Source organism: Eubalaena glacialis, chromosome 12, assembly GCF_028564815.1.
Source record: "Eubalaena glacialis isolate mEubGla1 chromosome 12, mEubGla1.1.hap2.+ XY, whole genome shotgun sequence".
Lineage (NCBI taxonomy): Eukaryota > Metazoa > Chordata > Mammalia > Artiodactyla > Balaenidae > Eubalaena > Eubalaena glacialis.
Window position 1 is genome coordinate 39,003,692 of NC_083727.1, and position 20,898 is coordinate 39,024,589.

Genomic DNA, 20,898 nt, shown 5'->3' on the forward strand with positions numbered 1-20,898 from the left:
ATGTGGCACTAACTTATGCTCTTTGATTTGAGGAATACAGTTATAACAGGTCAAAATGTAGGAACTTAAATGTATTTTGCATTTTAATGTTTTAAAGAAAAGGAGGGCTTATATATAGACTAGATTATTAAGTTTGCTCACAGGAGATTGGAAACAATTTAGGATTTTATCAGCAGAAATCTAAAAAAAATCATGGCCCTTGTTATGGGTGAAAGCATTCTACACATCTCTGAAGCCCTTAAAAGCTTCCTTTGTGCTTTCATAGCACTTAAAACAATAAGTTTCTCACAACACTGGCTTCATTCTGTTAAGTATCTGTGCACTTCTTATCTTGGGTCACTTATCTAATGCCTGGAAGTTGTGTCTGGCCTTCCTAAATTTCACTCCTCTCCCCATACCAGACACTTTGTACACCATAATGAAATTCTATTGCTTTGAATCTTTGGATATAAAGACTAATTGTATATTAAATCAGTTGTTTTCTTTTGACTCCTACTACTGTATGTTTTAGAATATGTTTGGCGTTTGGCCAGGGAAATTGGCTACAATAGCATTGAAAAGATCTTGTGTAATGACCACCTCAGGCAATCATTTTGGTCATTGTTGTCAATTTGCATTTGATTATGGACATAACTGGAACTAACTTAAATAGAGAGCCACCTTCAATATAATAGTAATTCTTATGATCTTTCACAACAGTGTTAAATTTTGTGATGAATTAATTCTTCTGTCTTTTGTGAGCTCTCACTGGTGTTGAAAGGCTTGCAAGTTCAAAAGGCCACTATAGGTATCCATATATTCCACAAATGAGACAGATCTATGTGAGTACCTCGCCCCCTTCATCAAATGGTGCCTTATTATATTCACATTACAGGTGGTTTCAACCCTTAGCGTGAGAGCCCGTTTATCAGCAAATGTTTGTCAGAACTGTATTTCTTAGGAGAGATTAGTTCCTGACTGCTCTTGGAGAGAGTCCTCAGTGATTAAAGAAGACAGCTTCAGGCAACATTTTCCATCCCCTCCCCAATCATCAAAAAAGCTGCTTCATTAAATCTTTGTACAAGTACGATTACTGGATATCATCCTGTTGTTCTGTAATCAACAACGCTGGAATATTTTTTTTCTTTCCTCCTATTCAACACAACCCCCTCCCCCACTACCAAACACCACATTTTATGTTGTTGTTGATCCCTGAAGAATTAAAGACTTCCATCCACATGTGATTACTGGACATTTAATGTAAAATGGCCATACCTCATCTATTGTGGCAAAGATGTGGAAAGAGGAGGTTATGTGATCTCTTATTGGGTATATATCTTATACTTAAATTACTTTTAATATTCCATTACAAACATATAGTTTGCATTAATGGAGCCAAAAAAATTAAGGTGAATGAATACTGTATACCCTATCATCTTCTTGAATAAACATGTAACTGGTACTAACTTAGTATTGCAGTCGTGAATAATATAAATGCCATCACCCAACAGTGGGCAAGAGAACTCCAGAGAGAAGACTAAAATCCCAGCTTCCAATTGCAACTTTGACACTAATAAGTTGTATTATCTTTGACAAATCGATTGACTTTTTAGGGCCTCCACTTCTTCACTTGTCAACTGTGGGGACTGAACTTAAATGGTCTGTTCTGCTTTCACACCCAGATATTTCAAGCTTATTTTTTTCAGGCTGGTGCATTAGTAGTAAGCTGCATTAAGAGCAGAGTGAAGACTCCATGGCTTGGCACAGTGTTTAAATAGCTACCATAGATGTGTAAGGAAGGTATGGCCATGGCTTAGATAGAGATGTCACACTTGGGCCAACCAGGCATGTCCCTATGAAATGGATAATACTATGAAGCATTATTTTCTGAAGTTCAAAAGTGCGTGGTACAGATAATAAGGGCTATAAAAGTTAGGAAGAAGATGAGATACGAGTGAAGCAAGGCTATGAGGTGAAATCACAAGATTTGCCTTGGGCCATAAAGAGTAAGTTGGTAGGATTTGTGTAGAGGAGAAAGGAGCAATATAGGAAACGTATTATAAGATAATTTCTTACCATAGGGTGCATTCGAGGACGATGTTCTACAGGAGCTAGTAACGTTTTATTTACAATTCTATTAAACTGAGAACTTTATTGTCTTAGCTCTTCATTGAGACATATCCTGAGAAGCAAAAAGCATAAAATAATAAAATTGAAATTTGGCCCAGGTTCTTATTCCATTAACTCTATGACACAGTTAATCTTGAACTTTAGGGCAATGCAATATTTTTCTTTGTTTTGAGGTGAAATAAACTCATATCCTTGGGTAATTTTTAATGGGATTGACCTTTAATTATAAATTTTGATAATATAGGTAAACCATACTACTTTTAGTACCTATTTTACTTAGAAAGTTGCTATGAGGAGTGAATGAAACAAGGTATATATAGCAACTTAGCACAATTAGGTACTCAGCCATTAGCTACTATTATTATCATTATCATTTTTTTAATCAGGAAATTTCTCTTGTATATATAGTAAATCATTAATTTTTATGTTAGTTTTTTATTGGTATCTGTAAAGATAATATGGTAATCTCATTAATGACATTAGTCAGTAAACGTGAAACTCTATATAATTTCTTAATATAGGACCCCAGTCATATCCTAAAGAATTTTGTACACACAACTGAATCATTTACACCTCCTCACAGACTGCGTGAGCCTGCTAAAACAACTGAGCAGAGGGGTAGTATGATTAGATTTGCATTTTAGATCATTGTGTCAGCTATAGAAAGTGTGGATGGTGAGGGGTGGGGCTTGGGGGTTTGGAGACAAGAAAAACTTATAGGAGGCTACTGCTCACGGGGGAAAATTATGCGACTTTTCTCTTAAACAATCATATTTAACCCTCAAAACAATTCCAAGCAGTGAATCTGATTTATATCATTTTACAGAGAAGATCAGAGGAATCAAGTAAATTGCCCAAGATAACACAGTCCTAACAGTGGTATAATTGAAATTGGAATCCAGGTGTCTCAGTCCCAGGATCAGTCCATTATCGTAGACTAGCAATAAAAGTTAGGGCTGAGCATAATTGCTAAAGTCTTATCTGACCTGGATAAATGAATGGCACTTAAGAATAAGAACAGGTTTGGGGAGATGATAATGAGTTCAGACTTGCTAGGTGCATCAGGGTCCCTGGAACATTCAAAATGGGTGATTAAGAGTATTTAATGAATGTAGTATTTATAAAGGTTTGAGCAGAGTTATGGTGAAGCACCCCAAGGCTAGCCAACGCAGGAAGCCTTTACCAGCCCTAGGCCTGAGGAGGCAGGGGAATAGAGTGGTTTATAAACCCCCAAACCTTGTAACTCTAGGAGAGAGATGCCCAGTCAAAACTATGTCCTTTAGTAGAAGAACACATCATGAACAATCTGTAAAATGATATATATAATATTCTCAGTGAGCCAGGGTGGGTAATTGGAGAATAAATGCCCAACTCTCTCTTTTTTTCCTGCTCTATTATCTCTTGATGTTGCTCCCATTGGCCAAACTAACCTGAATCCAGAGGTTGTGTTAATCCTTGGTTAACACAACCATAAAGGTCAGGGTGGATATTGGACCTGGAGAGAAAATGAAGACTCTGCCACGTGTCAGGCAGCATGTTGAGTGGGATTCACACAAGTGGTCATCTCCAGCAGACAACTGAAGATAGAAGTCTGGAGTTCACAAATGAGAGAGATGCAGAGGCTGAAGTCATAAGCTTATTCCAAGCATAGCATTTCCTGAAGTATGTTATGGGGAATTCTAGTTCGATAATATTCTTAGTGAAAAAAATTTATAACATAATACTTTGGGTCCACATAATATTTTCTTTTTGGACAGTCACAATGTACACAAGTATGTTAAATTAAAAGAGCCATGAAATTCTTGTCAGAAAACTGTTTAATTCTTTTTAAACTCAGTGGTCACAGAAACATTTCTTTTCCCAGTAATACTTATTGAGCTCCCAAGGAACAATTGATCTTAAAAATACCCTGTATCATACAAATCTTAGTTTTGGATATCACTGAATGGCAGGTCAGTCATAAGTGTGAGTGAGGTTTAGTGCATCCAAGAAGGAAACTGTGGGGAACAACATTGTTTTAGTCAGCGTTCTCCAGAGGAACAGAACCAATATGATGTATGTACACACACACCTACACGCGCGCACACGCACACACACACAGTGGGGAGGGGAGGAGGGGGCAGAGAGAGAGAGAGAGAGTAATTTTAAGGAATTGGTTCACATGATCATACGATTTTGAGGGCTGGCAACTCTGAAGTCTATAGGGTGTGCCAGAGGCTGGAGACTCAGGGAAGAGTTGATACTTTATTCTCAAGTCCAGAGACAGGCTAGAGGCAGAATTCCTTCTTCCTTAGAGGACCTCAGTCTTTTTTCTTAATGCCTTCAACTGATTGGTAATCTACTTTAGTCAGAGTCTACTGATTTAAATGTTAATGACATCTAAAAAATACCTTATAGCAACATCTGACTGGTCTTTGACCAAGTGACTGTTACTACGGCCTAGTCAAATTAACCATCACAAACATCATCAGAAGACAGACTAGAAAGCCAAGGATGAAAAGATAATGAGGGAGGAAAGGGAACAACAGGGCCAGGAGCCCCAGGGAGAAGGATAAGACAAAACTGGCCAGAAACCTTTAGGCTTGTCAATTAGAAGATCATGGTGACCTACTTCTGCCTCTAAATTTTCTCTCTGCCACATATAAATGAGGGTATAGCAATCAGGAGTTCTGAACTAAAGATCCAGTTGTTCATATTAGTTTCTTAACGTCTCTGAGACTCAGCTTCTTCAACTGTAAAGTTATATTTTTTGAAATAAATGATCTCAAAAGTTTGTTCCATCTCCACAATTTTATCATGCTCAAGGCTTTTATTTCACTCATTTTTCCCCTCTACACATTTATTTCATTTCCTTTGTGTTACACAGGGGCTAATCACTACTTCTAGGGGAAAAATGAATCCTCTATTTTAGAGTCTTGAAATGTTTCCAATATTTTGTTGTTTTTAAACTTTTTTATTTTCAAATAATTTTAGATTTACAGAAGAGTTGTAAAGATAATATACAGAGTTCTAATACACTCTTCAGCAAGCTTCCTCTAATGTTAGGATTTTATATAACCATGATTCACCTACCAAGACTAAGAGATTCACTTTGGTACACTAGTAACTAAACTACAAACTGTATTTAACTCTCACCTTTCAGTGATTTGTAAAAGTGTTTTTTTAATTGTTTCTTACATGTGTGATGAGGACACAAATATTAACATAAGTATTCACAGCTTCTCTCCTCCACTTTATTGCCTAAGGAATATTCTAGGTATGCCTGGTCAGCTCCTGAGTGTTTATGTTCTGCTCAGGACTCAGGACATGCTGGGTGAGCACAAAAATTGGAAGGGGCTCAAATAATTAAATTAATTCATGTTTGAATAGGAAGGGTTATTACTCAGAAGAAAATATAAGATTTGGACAGTGAGAAAAAAGGTCAAGAGAAGGGAATAGGAGAGTCAGCATGGGCTGAAGTAAGTTTTTAGCGTGCCCTTTGGAGAGAGAAGCTTTTGGGAGGAAATGCTGTGATGGATTGGGAAGCTCCAGTAAGGAGAGAACCTTTAGAACATTTTGCTTTGGGTCATACAACATTAGCTATTTGAGAGACTTCAAAAAAGATTTAAACTTATCTTCAAACCTCCCTGGAATTTTAGACTCTCATTTCTTTTGATTGCAGCACTGTGCAGAGCTAGGCATGAGGTAACACAGCTCTGTTGGGGTTAATATGTTAGAACAAGGGTAATTCAGCTTAGTATCATGGAAAAGTAGGTAAGTCTTAACAACTGACTGTTGAGAAATCAGGGGGGAAAAAAGAAACACAAAGACAAATAGGTGGAAAAGTGTCAAGAAAAAGGAAAATGTAAAGAAATATATTCCACAGATTATGAAATATAAATACATTTTAGTAGACATTAAATATATTTCATTAGAAACTTGCATCTCCAAACTTAGAACTTTTCTCTCTTGTTATAATAGTCTCGATTTCCCATTATTGATTAAAAATAGTTTTGGGGAAATCATTAGCTTTTTCCCATAATAAGAGAAAGAAGTTTTGTTTTTCTTCCCCTATACATCTGACAATATGGCAAGGGATGTCTGTCTGATTTGACTGTCTAGTAGCAATAAATTTTTATTCTGGAGATCAAGGGATGACATCCAAGAATCAGGGAAGGGTAAGGAGCTTTCTGTTGATCAGGGCCAGCTTCCTTCTTAAGAGATCTTTCATAACTTTCATGCTGGTATTAAAAATTAGGGTTTTTTTCCCTGTATTTTGACAAAAGAGAAAGTTAAGGATGAGAAGTTTTGTGAATAAGAGTGAATGTGATTTTTAATAGCTTTTGTGTTATGAAATTCTAGTTGGAACCCTCTTGTGCCAGCAAACTTTTCTCATGAAGTATTTTATAAGAAAGAACCAGGTCCCTCCAAAGCTCTAGTTTACAAGTACCAGTTTTTCTTTATAAAACATTTATTTGCTATTTGTGTCAGCTTGACCTAAATGTTTCTTTCTATTATATAAGTTTACTAGAATTCCCAGTGAAATTATTGATCCTCTCTAGAACTGATGAGAAAAGTGGCTACATCTTTAAAGCCAGATCTGTTTTATCCAAATGGAGTAAGGGGTCTTGGCAATTGTTCACATAATAAACAGTGACAGATACTTGTTTCAATTATGTGAGAATTTTGTGTAAAAAATTTTAATCTACTAGAATAGACCTTATACTAGGAAGAAGACAAAAATTGTGTTAATGGTTTGGTATAATTTATGAAAGATGAGGAAATTTATGAAGTCCATCATTTGAAATAAACCTGAATTCAATATATTAAAACAATTACAACTAGAAAAGTTGTACTCTTTGAATGGGCATTTATTTCCTTTATGAATATTGATATCTATTAGGCATATTTTTAAGATAAAAGGCTTCAATTAAGAATCAGACTTATAAATGTGCCCAATATACCAGTAACTTTTGGTAATTGAGTCTTTCTAATTTGTTTATTAACTCAAGCCCTAAATTCTCAAAGACCTGTTATAAAAATAGCCATATCTTTGAAATGATAGTTTAGAGTAATGTATATTTTGATTTTGAATGATAACCAACTTTTTCCCTAAATATCAATAATTTAGTCACAAAAAGGAAAGGCTCAATTTTCTGATGTTTCTAGTCATTCTTGACATTTTAAATGCAACAAAGTACTTTTGCAATTCATTTCCAACTAAAGAGAAACATAGAAAAAGCATATAGATAAAAATATGAAAAAAGTAATTATATGTAAATGATTTTGAAAATGAACAGCTATTAGAAATGAATCTTATATTTATATTTTCCTTACCCTTGTAGAAAGACGCATTAGAAAAGTTTACAGTAAAAGATCTTGAGCAAGAAATGATTCTGCATAAAAAGTAAATTTTAATAGGGTTAGAAGAGTTTTTAGAAAATCTCCAAATGACTGCAGCACCCAAAAAAGAAAAAATCCAAGAAAAACAAAAAAGAAAATGCAAAATGCTCTCTTTGGAGCTATCCAGAGATGAGTTGTGTGGATGGAGAGCTTCTCACTTGAGCGTAAAGGTCAATAAACTTTAATTGAGCATTTGCTTTCTGAAATGTAAAAGCACTGAGAGGAAAAATAAATACCAGAAAGAAAAAGAAGAGCTGTGGCCACCTTCATTTATATAAACTTAATCCATTCAAAAGTAATGCAATCACTTATCTAAAAAGCTTTTATCATTTTTGAAAGGTTTGGGAGAAATCTACCTTATCCACTTTAAATATGAAGTTTAATTAACATAAACTTTTTTTACAATTTGAAATGTATCAAATAATCTTTCTCTTTGCATTCCCTTTTGCATACTGAATTCAGAAACAGAAAAAAATTGTCGTTATATCAGAGAACTTTGGCTGTGAGAGAGCTGAAAGATAAGTGTCACAAAAAGAGGGTAGAAATAGGCACTTTTCTGTCTGTGCCTCAGTTCGTTTGCAATTTTTTGTTAGAATAAGTCTACCTCAAACTTCTCATTCCATGTTGTAGGGGAAAGATCAGAGTTTGCAGTGATCCTTAGTTTTAAATCCTTGTTCTGTCACTTATGTGATTTGTGAAGTTGGGCAAGTTACTCATCTTTCCTGAGCCCATTTTCTCATAGGTTGAAGGATGTGTTGACTTTTATCTGAGAACTAAGTATATGCTAATGCGTGTAAGGTCATGTGCTGTATTCTGTTATAGCATTCTATTACAGTATAATTTCCTATCACCTTAAAATCAGTGTGATTAAACCAAAACTAATACATTTTTTTTTTGCCTTGCTCTGATCACATAAAATAACTATTGAGATCACTTCTCCACAATCTTTTTTTTTTTTTTTAATAAGGCTTTTTTTAAAAAATTTATTTATTTATTTTTGGCTGTGTTGGGTCTTCGTTTCTGTGCAAGGGCTTCCTCTAGTTGCGGCGAGCGGGGGCCACTCTTCATCGCGGTGCATGGGCCTCTCACAATCTTTTTTGAAGCTTAAAGAACTGTATGTAGTCTGGTATCTTGAAAAAGTTTGGATTTACACTGATTAGCTCTGGAGTTCTTTGGGACGTTTACTTCATGAATGGTATTGTATCACTAAGAGTTGTCAGCCTTTATCTGCAGGACAGGACTGGGCACTCAGCAGGCACCTCAGTCCCTCCAGCCGGCATTGATAGTAACACTTGCCATACTCCTCAGTTCAGAATTCACATACCATTTTTCCCTGGAGCAGCTTTCACACTTTTTGCCCTTGGGTTTGGGCCTCTGCTGTCTCCCTTAGACTCCGACTTTAATGTCCCTAAGTCCATATTGTAATTGTAAACTTTATCCCTTCTTAGTCTCATACCTAAAATTCCTGGAAGGAATAGTTTAAAACTCTAGACCCTGGTGAAGGGTTTGACATAAGGTTAAATAAACATGTGTTGATTAAGTGAATAAATTGTTTATGTAAAAGTCTCTGGGTAGTCAGTGGAAGATGCTATACAAGTTCTGGTTGTGAATTTTTTGTTGTTAGTAGCTGATAATGAGAAGAGCTGACTTCTAAGAATAATTCAGCATTCACTAAAGGAAAAGTCAAGGCAAAGACTGGATTCAGGTTCTGAAAAACCAGTCTAGTTATGCCAGATAACTCAAGTGAAGTCCTTGAAGAGCTTTGCTGTTATAGCAACCTAAGCACAATGTAAAGTGAGGTACTCCCACCATGTTTCTATAATGTTATATTCTTTCAAGAGTCCCAAATAAAATTTAGAGGAAATTTTTGGGAAAAAAGAGGAAAACATGAAGAAGGATATTTGTACTGAATCCTTTTACTTTCTTAGTCTTCTTCATCGCAGTGTGATCACAAAATCCAGTGGGGTACTTGGCTCCAACCAGTCCGCAACAGCCAAAGTTCCTCTTAAAACATAATTTATCACGATATAATTACTCTGCTTGAAACCTCTCAGCAGCCTCCTACCTTACGCACAATAAAATGGAAGATTCATATCATGAACAAGATTCTGTGTGATCGGGCCCTGCTACATCACTGGCCACCCCTCTTCTCACTCTCCTGCATCCTCAGCTCCAGCCACTCTGGTCTCCATGCTCTTCTTTGAATACAGCTCGAACGCTTCTCTTTCAAGGTCTTGGCAGATATTTTTCCTCTGCAGGAGAAGTCTTCTCCTCAATAGCCAAAACTCTTCTACTTTTTTTCAAGAATCTTTTCAGATGGTGCTCATTCAGAAAGGCTTACCCCGTTCCACCTTAAAAGAAAAGGCCACTTCTGATCCGCTCCCGCGTGCTCTAATCCTCTAAACCAAGCTTTATTTTTTTCTGACCCTTATTATCACCTGACATTATATACACATATATACGTATTCATATATTCATGCATACATATGCATATAAACATATTCATTTTTAAGGCTTAAAAATGGACTTTTCTCTAGCTTTAAAATTTTTTAAGCCATAGCAAAGCCAGAGAATGTACCACAGCTATTTACAGATTTAAAGCTTTTTACGTTAACTGTTCTCAGAAAAATTAGGAAATAAATACTTCATTTGGGGAATAAAGGAATAGACAGGTGAAGAGGGACTTAACTACATTCTACTCATTCCCCTGACGTTTGTGGTTGAAGACAGAAGATTCCCTTACAGTTAGTTGCATTAGGCAAAAACTACTAATTATAGCAAAACTAAAACTGGAATCCACTTCATTCCAGCACAGTGCCCCTTCATAAACATGTTAATTCCTACTTGAGTATTTTTTTCTTAAAGTTTCACAATATAAAATATTCCTGATACAGCCTCCCTCAACACAGAAAAATAAGAATTAATGTGCATTTACTCAGATCAATAAATGTCACACTTAGAAAAATTACTGAAGAGTATATGTAGGCAGATTTTGATTGTTTCTAAAATATAGTAATAGCTAGTTATTGCTATCATTATTTGTTTTGAACATCCACTTTGGTCCAGGCACTTTTGCTCAGTTTCTTCACAATAAGCCGGCAAGGTAGATTTTACTAGTCCGTTTAAAAAGAGGTAAATGAAATTCAGTGTGTCACAGCACATTGCCAGTGTCACAACCAGAAGGGGTCAGAGACAGAATTCAGACCAAGGTCACCCATGCTAGCACCAGTGCTTTCTCTCTTGCTCCATTCCCCTCTGTAGATAACAGTGGAGAACTCTGATAATCATTGGTGTAATTGAACTTATCTGTTTATGTGAAATTTTCCATGATCATACTGTGACTGGGGTTCCAGGCCAGCCTCTGCCACTCTTTACAAACAAGGTGACAGTGACGAGGTGTGCTAGAATGCGTTGTTATGAAGGAAACCTGACTGGGACCAAGAATACATCAACCCTGGCCAGAGAGAGTTAGAAGAAAAGCATGTAAATTTTGGATAATCTCTACACTAGAAAGGGAAAAAGGGGAGGAACAAACATAAGATGAAAATGAAGCATTTGCATTTGTTTGCTCGGTTTGCTAGGAACAGGCATCTTCAAAAGCTTTACAATTATAATTAACTATTGTGGATTCTCTGGCTTTGAGATGGCATAAAAACATTTAAAAGCAAGAGAAAAGCCCATTGTAAGGGCTTAGAAAGTAAAAAGTAAGTCATTTAATTTTTCTTTCATCTGATGTTAATTTATGCAGAAGCTAATAACATGTTTGTGGCTCAGAGCTGCTCATTGTGGAGAGGACTTCTCTCTCAGCCAGTCTTTCCTGTGATCCCTGCCAGATAGAGCCGTCATTTCCGGGCTTATGAGACTTTTCTCAGAGAAAGGCAGTATGCTGAAAAGTTCACACTCTATAGACACACTTAATTGCGAACCCTCTGAAAATCAATGATATAAAATGTCCTAACTCTTCTCTAGCCGTTACTAACAAAACAGCAAACAAATTGGAGGAGAGTCTGAGGAGGAAATTGGATATGTGGGTGCACAGTCAAGTGGAAAGGGAGGAGTATTGTTGACTGTTGAAGGAGAAAAAAGTCAAAGGAAGGAGAGTTTTCATATAAGAAACATGGGTTACTTTTATATCCCAGTAGGATATAATTAAATTGTTGTGCCTTTTATAAATGAAAAGCTTAATTTCACTGCTGCCAGATCACCTAAAGAACAGACAGTCGTGCTTGAAGAAATGCATGAATCTTCAGAAGTTGATGTTTTAAAATGAATTAACCACGAATAAAGTAAGTCCCATAACGACAGCTTAAAAGTCTAATTCATAAAAGTGTTATTAAAGTACATTATTTATACCTGCTTTTTGTGGATTTCTGTTCTTATTCATGACTCTTTCAGTGTATGGCCATAATCACAGACAGAGTGTATAATGGAAGCATTAATCAATCTGAACTAAGGCAAGAATACTGTATCACCACAATAAAGTCCCAGCTATATTAATATAAAGGGTAGAATTTATTACACAAGACAATTCTCTTTTAAAAAAATGAAAAGAGATCTTCTGGCCTCAAATACCTACTTTCCTTCTGAAGTTTAATATAAGATTAACTAATTGGCACGAACTTTTAAATGCAGTATTTATTCATCTACATTATGAAACTTAGAGACTCGGATACTAAATTGTGATCTTATCGTGACTATGGCATTGATTTTTAATATAGGCTAAGAAATATTTACAATTAATCTGTATTTTAATTAACTCCTTTCCTAGCACATGACATCAGATGGTGATGTTTAGCAAATGCCAATTCAACTGTCTGGCATATGCATTTATTTAGATAAGAATGAAAAGTCCTTGCTACATAAAATTTCTCCCAGAGAAGCTGAAAGTAATGATACTTAAATCAAAACTATCTTTATTCAGAATTTTAAAGATGTTTTGCATATTTAATATGTATAAACCTTTAGGAAAAGGCAAAGTAGAATTCCATTGGTCTATTTCTAACTCTAGAACTATCAAAATCTGACTTATTGACTTTCTACTTCTGACTGGATGAGCTATAAAGGTACGCTGTAGACACATTTGGACAGAGTGTGAATATATTTCTCCCTACAACACTAACTTATCTCTAGGAGTCATGAAAAGAGGTTCTTTGTAAATTATACTTCTGACACTGAAAGAAAGTGTTGGCTTTGATCTCGTAGGTAAAAAATCTCTATACCTAAGGGAATGAATTAATTCCTATATTTAATAAGATGCTGTCGTTAGTAGGCAACTTAAGCATTGATACTAGAAATACACATTGAATTTCTTCAGCATAGTGACAATTTCATAATAGTTCTGGGTAATGAACATCTTTGAATGCCTGGCATTTATACTTGAGTTGGAGAGACAAATGACAGAGAAAAGTATTTCAAATATAAGGTAAATCGCATTACTAACTGAAGATAAAAATCAGTCAATTTCCAACATTAACTGAGCTTATAGCTGCCTCAAACCTAACAGTACTGAATATTCCATTTCAACAACTGTGTACTTCTACATGACTTTGTTATTTAAAATGAGAACACTTACCAGAAAAATGTCCGGGGATGTCTAGTTGTTACATGGCTATTGCTGGGCAGCATTTGAGGTTCCCTCTGCCTCTCAGACCAAGGGTTTCTTAGATTTCTGAAACAGCAATCTTCCATAAAGAAGTCTAGAGGTACCACAAACTGTCAAACTGTTCTATGTGTCATCCAGACTTAACAGCAACCTCTGGGTGCAAATATAGTCTGAGCACGCTGGTTGATACGGCCACTCAGAAAGGGCAGTGGAAGTTATGTCCCCAATATGGTGCCAGATAAATGTCACCAGAATCCAAATGTCTGTTGACAAGAGGCGGATCTGAAAAACAGTTAAATCAAAATAGATATTGTTAATGTCCTAATGTATTATTTCTAATGAAACTGAACATATGAAAAGAAAACAAAAAATAATTCTTTTAGCTTACCTGCAGCATTTTTTCTCAGAAATTATATTTTAATTTTCAATATTAATATCTTACTTTAGGCACTAGACAAACAATTGTTTGGTTCAGAAAGCTCGAACTATCTTGTTCATTTTTTGTAAACAGTATTAGCAGCCCACAATTTTATGCACTTACTGTGAGCCAGGCACTCTGCAGAAGGCTTTGAAAACATTATGTAACTTTGAAGGAAGTACTGTTACTTTACAAATGAAGAAAATAAGGCTTAGTGAGATTAAATCACTTGCTCAAAGTCACAAAGCTATCTGGAGGCAGAATTGACTTTAATGGTAATCCTTCATTCAAAACTTCATTTTCCTTTTGTACTAAATTTTCCTAAAGGAAATATTTTAAATTTCTTCTCTAGAAAAAGAAGAAGAAAAGAAGAAAGCTGAGAATAAAGTGACTCCCGAAACAAAAAAGAAAGGTAAGGAATTTAAAAGCTAACACGTAAATTAATTAGTATCCATTTGTAATATTACTGGTAAAGCTCCTGTTTTCTAGGAAAGAAATCCCCTTAACAATTTTATTGTCATTGTTACTAACAAACAAATATAAATATTCCAAAAAAGGTAGAGATTGATAAATTTTTAAAAGAAAATTCAAGCCTAAACACTTTTAAAATTTGTTACTGATTATATTTTTTCTTTCTTAGGCGTGGTGCTCAATTCTACTTCACTACTTTACTTGATTACATATATGAATATGAAGATTACTATCCAATTAATTTAGTTTAATAAAATTGTCTATCAAAAGAGCAAATTATTGAATGTATGGGAAAGAAAGTAGTTAATTGGTTTGCTATGTTTTGTTCTTTTTTGAATGGTTATTTTCAAATAGCGCATCTGAAGTCCCAAATGAGCCCAAGAGATTTCTCAGCTTCTGACATGCTTGCAGTGGCCTGATAGCCCAGGGAACATTCAATATATTCCTTTTAATGTCCTTTAGAAAAACTATTGAATTATATCATAATTAACAATGCCATCTAATGTTCATACTGTTATGGAAAAAAAAATTTTTTTTTTTTTGACCTTAGCAAAAATTTGCTCCTTCCCTGAAGGGATAGCACACCAAAACCACTGTTCTGTTACAGAGGTACTAGTTCACTCATATTTGACATGACTATGACTCTGTATGTAGAATCACTCTATACAAGATGAATTGGATGTTAATGGCAGTAAAATGTGCCCTGAAATATATGATAATTAAACAGATGTTTATAATTTTCTCATTTTACTACCAGAAAAAGAAGATGTCAAAACGAAAACTGAGAAGGAAACTGCCATGGATGTAAAGAAAAAAGGTATTGTACTTTCTTTGCTTCCTTAGTCAGATTATGTTCAGGATGTTTGTTAATAAAGGAGTCTTGGGGCAATGTACACAAATTGAATATAGGTACTTAAGTCTGTCCATGTCCAGGCTATCAAAGCGTAACTTGCACTAGACAAAGTTAAACAGGCAAGGCAGACTTTATTCAAGGCTATTGCAATAGGGGAGAGAGACCAGAACTCATTCTGAACTCAATTTCACTGAAACAAAAAGCAGGGGCGTTTTTAAGATCTGGAAAGGGATGGGAGGATTGTAAGCCATCTGTGTTTGCTGATTGGCCTTACTCAAAAGAAGAGAAAACTTTCTCTTATTTTCATGTCAAGAGTGTAGTTTTACAACTTGGAGCAAGGCACCCAAGGGAGTTAGGTTGCTACTCTCCCACAGAAACTAGGAGATAGAAGTACTATCTTTCTTGATGATTACATTTCAAAGGGATGGCTCCCAGGCCTCTGAGAAAGACACACATGGGTTGTAAAACTGGCAGGGGGCTTCTAAGAAAATTTATATCTTGAAAGATCAGAGAGAGAATTTACAAGTACAAGTTTTCTAAAGTAAATGCTCTAAGAAAAGGGAGATCAGGAGCCGAAGGACAAGAAGATGCCTGTCTAAGTTTGGTGAAGGTGAAGAGAACTTTAAGGCCATCTTTTTCAAGACATAATGAAATTGAGTTATACATGGTATAACTTCACTTTGCAAAGATAAGAAGCAAAGAATGCAAAGATAATAATGCATTCCATTAAGAAACAGCTTAGATTTTTGCTTTATATTTAGTTCTGCTTTTACTCTTGTTCAAACATGAATATCTGCTTTTATTCAAGTTAAGCTTAAATCTAGGTGAAAAGATATGTAATTGTCTCAAGTATTATGGTTTGGTAATAAGTATTTTCACCCCAAATATTTCCTCCATTAGTGTCAGTGATGCTTGAAATTCCACCATTAGAGATGTTCCATTCCTTTGAGTTATGAAAGAATTGTCCTCTATTAAAATGCAAATCTCTTAGGGCCTGTGTGCATGGGGTAACAAACGAATTCCTCTCAGCTATTAACACTTAAAGTGAATGAGATTTCTAGATCTTCCCTGTGTGATAATAAGCTGAAAACATTGTCATAGAAAATGAGTCAATAGATAAGCTTAAATGAAGGTGAAGTTGAAGAGAACTTCAAGGTAGGACATGGTGTGGAGAGAGCAGACTGGGCTGGATGCCATTAGTGAAAACTTCCCTTCCTAGGAAGTAATAGCATACGTTGGAAAAAAAATGTGGTGAAGGACGCTGAAAAAGAAGATCATAAGATGACAAACTAGACATTGATTACTCTTAGTAAGTAGCAAATAGGAATTACAGGAAATCCCTACATCATGCTATAAGTGGGGTAAAAATATTGTAAAATACTAAGAGTTACATGATTGCATGGCTCATAAAATATCCAGGAAGAGACAGCCATGTGTTCTCTTGAGTTTGGGACTTGATTACTGATTACTTTGCATTTGAATTATTATTAATTTTATTATTGAACATTCATTTATTTTGTTTATTTAAAACATTCTTTATTCTCCTGGTGAAATATGTATCTTATCATAAGAAAGTGAAAACACAATTCTGACCATGTGATGATGCTGAGAAACTGGTTGCTTGGGTCATTGTATCTGTGACAGCTATATGATTGAGTGCTAAAGAGAAACAAGTTTTTCCTGGGCCATCAGTTTTACTAAAGTATTTGCAGAGGAAAGTTTTGAATTGTAATTGTCAAAGTATTTATCATAGGTGAGAAAATGCAAAATCATGAAAAATGCTTTTGGCAAAACACAATGGTGTGTGTGTGGTGGTTGTTTTGATTTGAATTTTGTTTTTGAGGGGAAGGGCACAACACTTTTCTGTTCAGAGAGTGATGGGAAAATCTGATACTTCTCTGCTACTGGGAGACCTGTGTTATTAGCCCAGCAGTCATGTCAGAGTGAGATTGTGCACCACTGGCAAGAGGAGTGATTATGCCAATATCCCTTCCTGCAAGGCCAGTGCTCAGCCATTGAAGTAGAGACTGAACTGGGTGATTGCACAGCACATCAGGGGAGGGCTGCTCAGCAAGTGTTGAAAAACAAGCTTGTCCTTCTTGGAATCAGTTTTCAGTCTGTTTATATGTCATTTTTACTTTTAATTACACAAAAACCATTGGCTCTTACAAATCAGTTCAAATTCCTGATTAAAGTATGTATAAATTATTAGTTTGCAAGCTCTTAATTTCCAAATACTCAAAATTGTGTGTGTGTGTGTGTGAGAGAGAGAGACAGAGAGATTCAATTAGTGTTGATTTCTAACTCATGTTTCTTTTTAGAGTTTAATAATTCTCCAGCTATATTTTCATGTGAGAGCAATATTGTTTAGAAATAGCCAGTTTGAAACTTATTATGAAAGTAGTAAAAATTTCTAGAGGTTACGCGAGAAAATTGAGAATTACCTGAAATCTTGAAGAGCCGTGATACATATGTTATTTCTTCCTAAAGTAGTCAGGGGAATATGGCAGAACATCTGATATCATTACTGTAGTCCCAAATAGTAGCAAATTTACAAGACGTAAAATATGCCTAGATGCTTATTTAATATATGGGTTTTATCGTGGCATTTTATTACATTTATAATAACTTGCATATTATTTATGATTATAGAACATATAATGTATTTATATGTTACATTATTATTTTATTTTACTATATTTATATTTTATTATTATATAGGTGCAAATGAATCTAAGGCTTAAGTTCTATGATTTGATAAAAGAGCCTCTGCTGCATGAAGCTTGTAAATCACACCTTGTTAGTGATCTGTTAGGGAAAATGTGGGTGGGGTTTTTTTTTTTTTTAATCTATTTATTTATGGCTGCGTTGGGTCTTCGTTGCTGCGCGTGGGCTTTCTCTAGTTGCGATGAGCAGGGGCTACTCCTTGTTGCAGTGTGCGGGCTTCTCATTGCGGTGGCTTCTCTTGTTGCGGAGTACGGGCTCTAGGCGCGCGGGCTCAATAGTTGTGGCTCGCGGGCTCTAGAGCGCAGGCTCAGTAGTTGTGGCGCACGTGCTTAGTTGATCCACGGCATGTGGGATCTTCCCAGACCAGGGCTCGAACCCGTGTCCCCTGCATTGGCAGGCAGATTCTTAACCACTACGCCACCAGGGGAAGTCCCGTGGGTGGGGTTTTATAGGATATAAAATTGTCAGTCCATGAATTGAAATTGGGTAAGTGGTACACTGAGATTCATTATAATAATTTCTTGTTTGTGTATATTTGAAATTGTCCATGGTGAAAAAAAAGCCCAAATATGTCGTTTAAAAACATTGAGAGAAATGAAAAAAAAAAAATCACCAAGATATTTTTACAATGTTATGAGGTATGTTTTACCCTGAAGAAATGCTATGGAAAAAAAAACAAACAAGAAAGGAAATAAAAACTTTTAAAAAACATGTTCGTATGTTTGTATCAGACTTCCGTGCTAGATATACAAACCACTCTAGATGATATAAGCAGAGGGACTTCTGTACAGGGAACTGGATGCACACACAATTGTTGGAAGGACTAGGAAAATTGATGTCAGGAGACTACATTGGGTTATTGAGCACCGAGGACTATCAATTGGCCAGGAAGCTGCTTTGTTCTTCAAATCTGCCTCCACACCTGCCTCTTTGCACCCACAGACTAGATACTGAAAACGTTGAGGCCAACCTCAGCCACTTACTCACATCAAAGTGACCTTGTTTGCTAAAGCATTCCTGCTTTTCAGTCTCCTATAGGTGCATCTAAATGATGAAATTAAACATGCTGGGAGTCTAGAAGACAGGTTTTTAGCATTCCAATTTTTCCAACTGGAGGAAGGGTAGAATGGAAGTAGAAAGAGGCTATCCAAGGTATCTATAATAAAGACACTTTCAGAAATGTTTTAGAAGATAAAATTCATATATGAAATGGTTTTGAAGACCTGAATTGTACAATGACTAAACCTATCTTTGAGTTCCCCTAAAAGTTGAAAAAGATGGCTCAATCAAGCAACATGATACAATTTGGCAATTTAAAGTGCTCAAAAGACACACAAATGTAGTTTACGTTGTTCTTTACCTAAACTGTAGCAGCATGATTTTTTTCCCCAAGAATTAGCTAAATAAAAGTATAAATGATAAGAAGTATCCTGAAAAACCAGACTAGCTTTTCTGAAATAAGCTGCTAGAAAAGGACTAATTCACTCATTCATTTATTCTTGCATGCTTTCCTACAGGAAGTAGTCACTAAATGCTTATTATATTGTGCTAGGGGGTGAGTACACTTAAAGGTGGATAAACCGACATAAGCCCTAGTCTAACGAGACCTGCAGTTTGATGTGGGAGGCACACAGTGACTAAGAAGACATAATGTCGACAACTCGGGGTAAGGGACACGGAGGAAACAAATTTGGGGCAATGACAATGGAAACAATAGGTGGGGACAACGAGCTATTTAGATAGAAAGCTTGTTACAGCAGCCTCTCTCAGAGACATTTAAATTGGAATCCGATGTATTGGAAGGATCCAGCCATTTGTGAGGACATCTTTGTGTGATGTGTGAATATGGTATGTGCATGTGTGTGTGGTATGTGTCTATGTGTGATTTGTATGAGAAGACATACAAGGGGTCAGGATATGCAGGGACATGTGCAGGTGTTTGAATTTATTAAAATTGTAATGGGGAACTCTTGAAGGGTATCAGCAGTGGAGAAAATATTTTGATTTGTGTTTAATACAAGTATATTCTCATTTAGATAATAGGTTAGAGGGAGAAAAGAGAAGAGGTAGACCAATGAAAAGATGGTGTCGTTTATTGAAATGGGGAAGCCTGTGTGGGAACAGCTGTGATGGAAAAAATTCAGAGCTTCCTTTTGAGTGTGTTGTTTCAGGTGTATGTGATGCATCATCCAAACTTTGTATCAGGAACTATTTTAGGTGCTTTACCCATACTAACTCATTCAATCTTTATGATAAATCAGGAAATAAGCTATTATAACCCTCATTATACAATTGAGAGGTAGTAAATGTCAGGGCCAGGACATTAACCCAGGTAGTGTGGCTCCACAGCCACATGCTCTGAACAGTCAATTAGAGATATGGGTCTGGAACTCAGAGGAGACTCTGAAGTGAAACCATAGGAAGAGTTATCCATATAGATGACAGTTATTGTGCTGGGAGTAGATGAGATCACCCAGAGAGATTGTGTCAGAAGAAAAAGAGAATAGAATACAGAATCAAGACCTGGGGCATTCCAACATCTAGACATTAGGTAATGGAAAATAAAGTAAGAGGGGCTGAAAGGAATTGCTAGAGAGGTTAAAGGAAAAGCAAAGGAGTTTGGTAATAGAGACATTTCAGAAATGGATGTTTCAAGAAGCAAGAAGTTATCAACTTGGTGAATATTACTTAGAAGTTGTAATGTGAGGGCAGAAAAGACAAGCACAGAGAAGAGATAAAGCTAGATTGGAATGGAGATCCAAAAATGAGAAGAAAGTAGTGAATTTCTTTCTTTTTTGGTGTGTGTGTGGCTGTATAAGGAGTAAAGAGTCTTTTTTTGTTTTTTGTTTAGTTTTGCTTTGGGAGGTGAATTTAGTGCCTGATAAACATAAACAGAATGTGAGAGATTGATGCTTAAAGGGATGAAGTATAAGTGGAAATATAAGAGATAATTTAGAATTCATTGTTTGATGAGCTCATGGGGGGGGGGGGGAAATAATCTGCATTTTTCTGAGATAACACCACAGACACTCCAACAGTAAAAAGTTGGTGTTTTCCAGTTATGAAGAGGAATTCGTCTAGATCACCTTAGAAAGATATACAATATAAGATTAAGAGGCTGTTGTGATAAAACTAAAACTCCAATACTAAATACATTCTGAATTGAAAGGCTCAGTTTTAGAAAAAGATATATCTAAGTGTTCTTGATGTTCACTGAATGGCAAAAGGTAAGTTTGTGAATGTATTGTAGCAATGTGTTTAAAGAATCATTCATTCAGTTAAAATACCCCATTAGAACTTTACATTAAAATATCTTTGTGGCGATAAGTTTACCAG

General features: G+C 35.7%; 1 protein-coding gene across 1 annotated transcript in view; it reads left to right on the plus strand.

Moving 5' to 3' along the window:
* Nucleotides 1-20,898, plus strand: part of TRDN (triadin) — a 315,995-nt gene that overhangs the window by 114,438 nt on the left and 180,659 nt on the right. The window contains exons 11-12 of the mRNA XM_061207205.1: nt 13,864-13,923; nt 14,740-14,799. Of these exons, the coding sequence (XP_061063188.1) occupies nt 13,864-13,923; nt 14,740-14,799 (120 nt within the window). The remainder of the gene's footprint in view (nt 1-13,863; nt 13,924-14,739; nt 14,800-20,898) is intronic.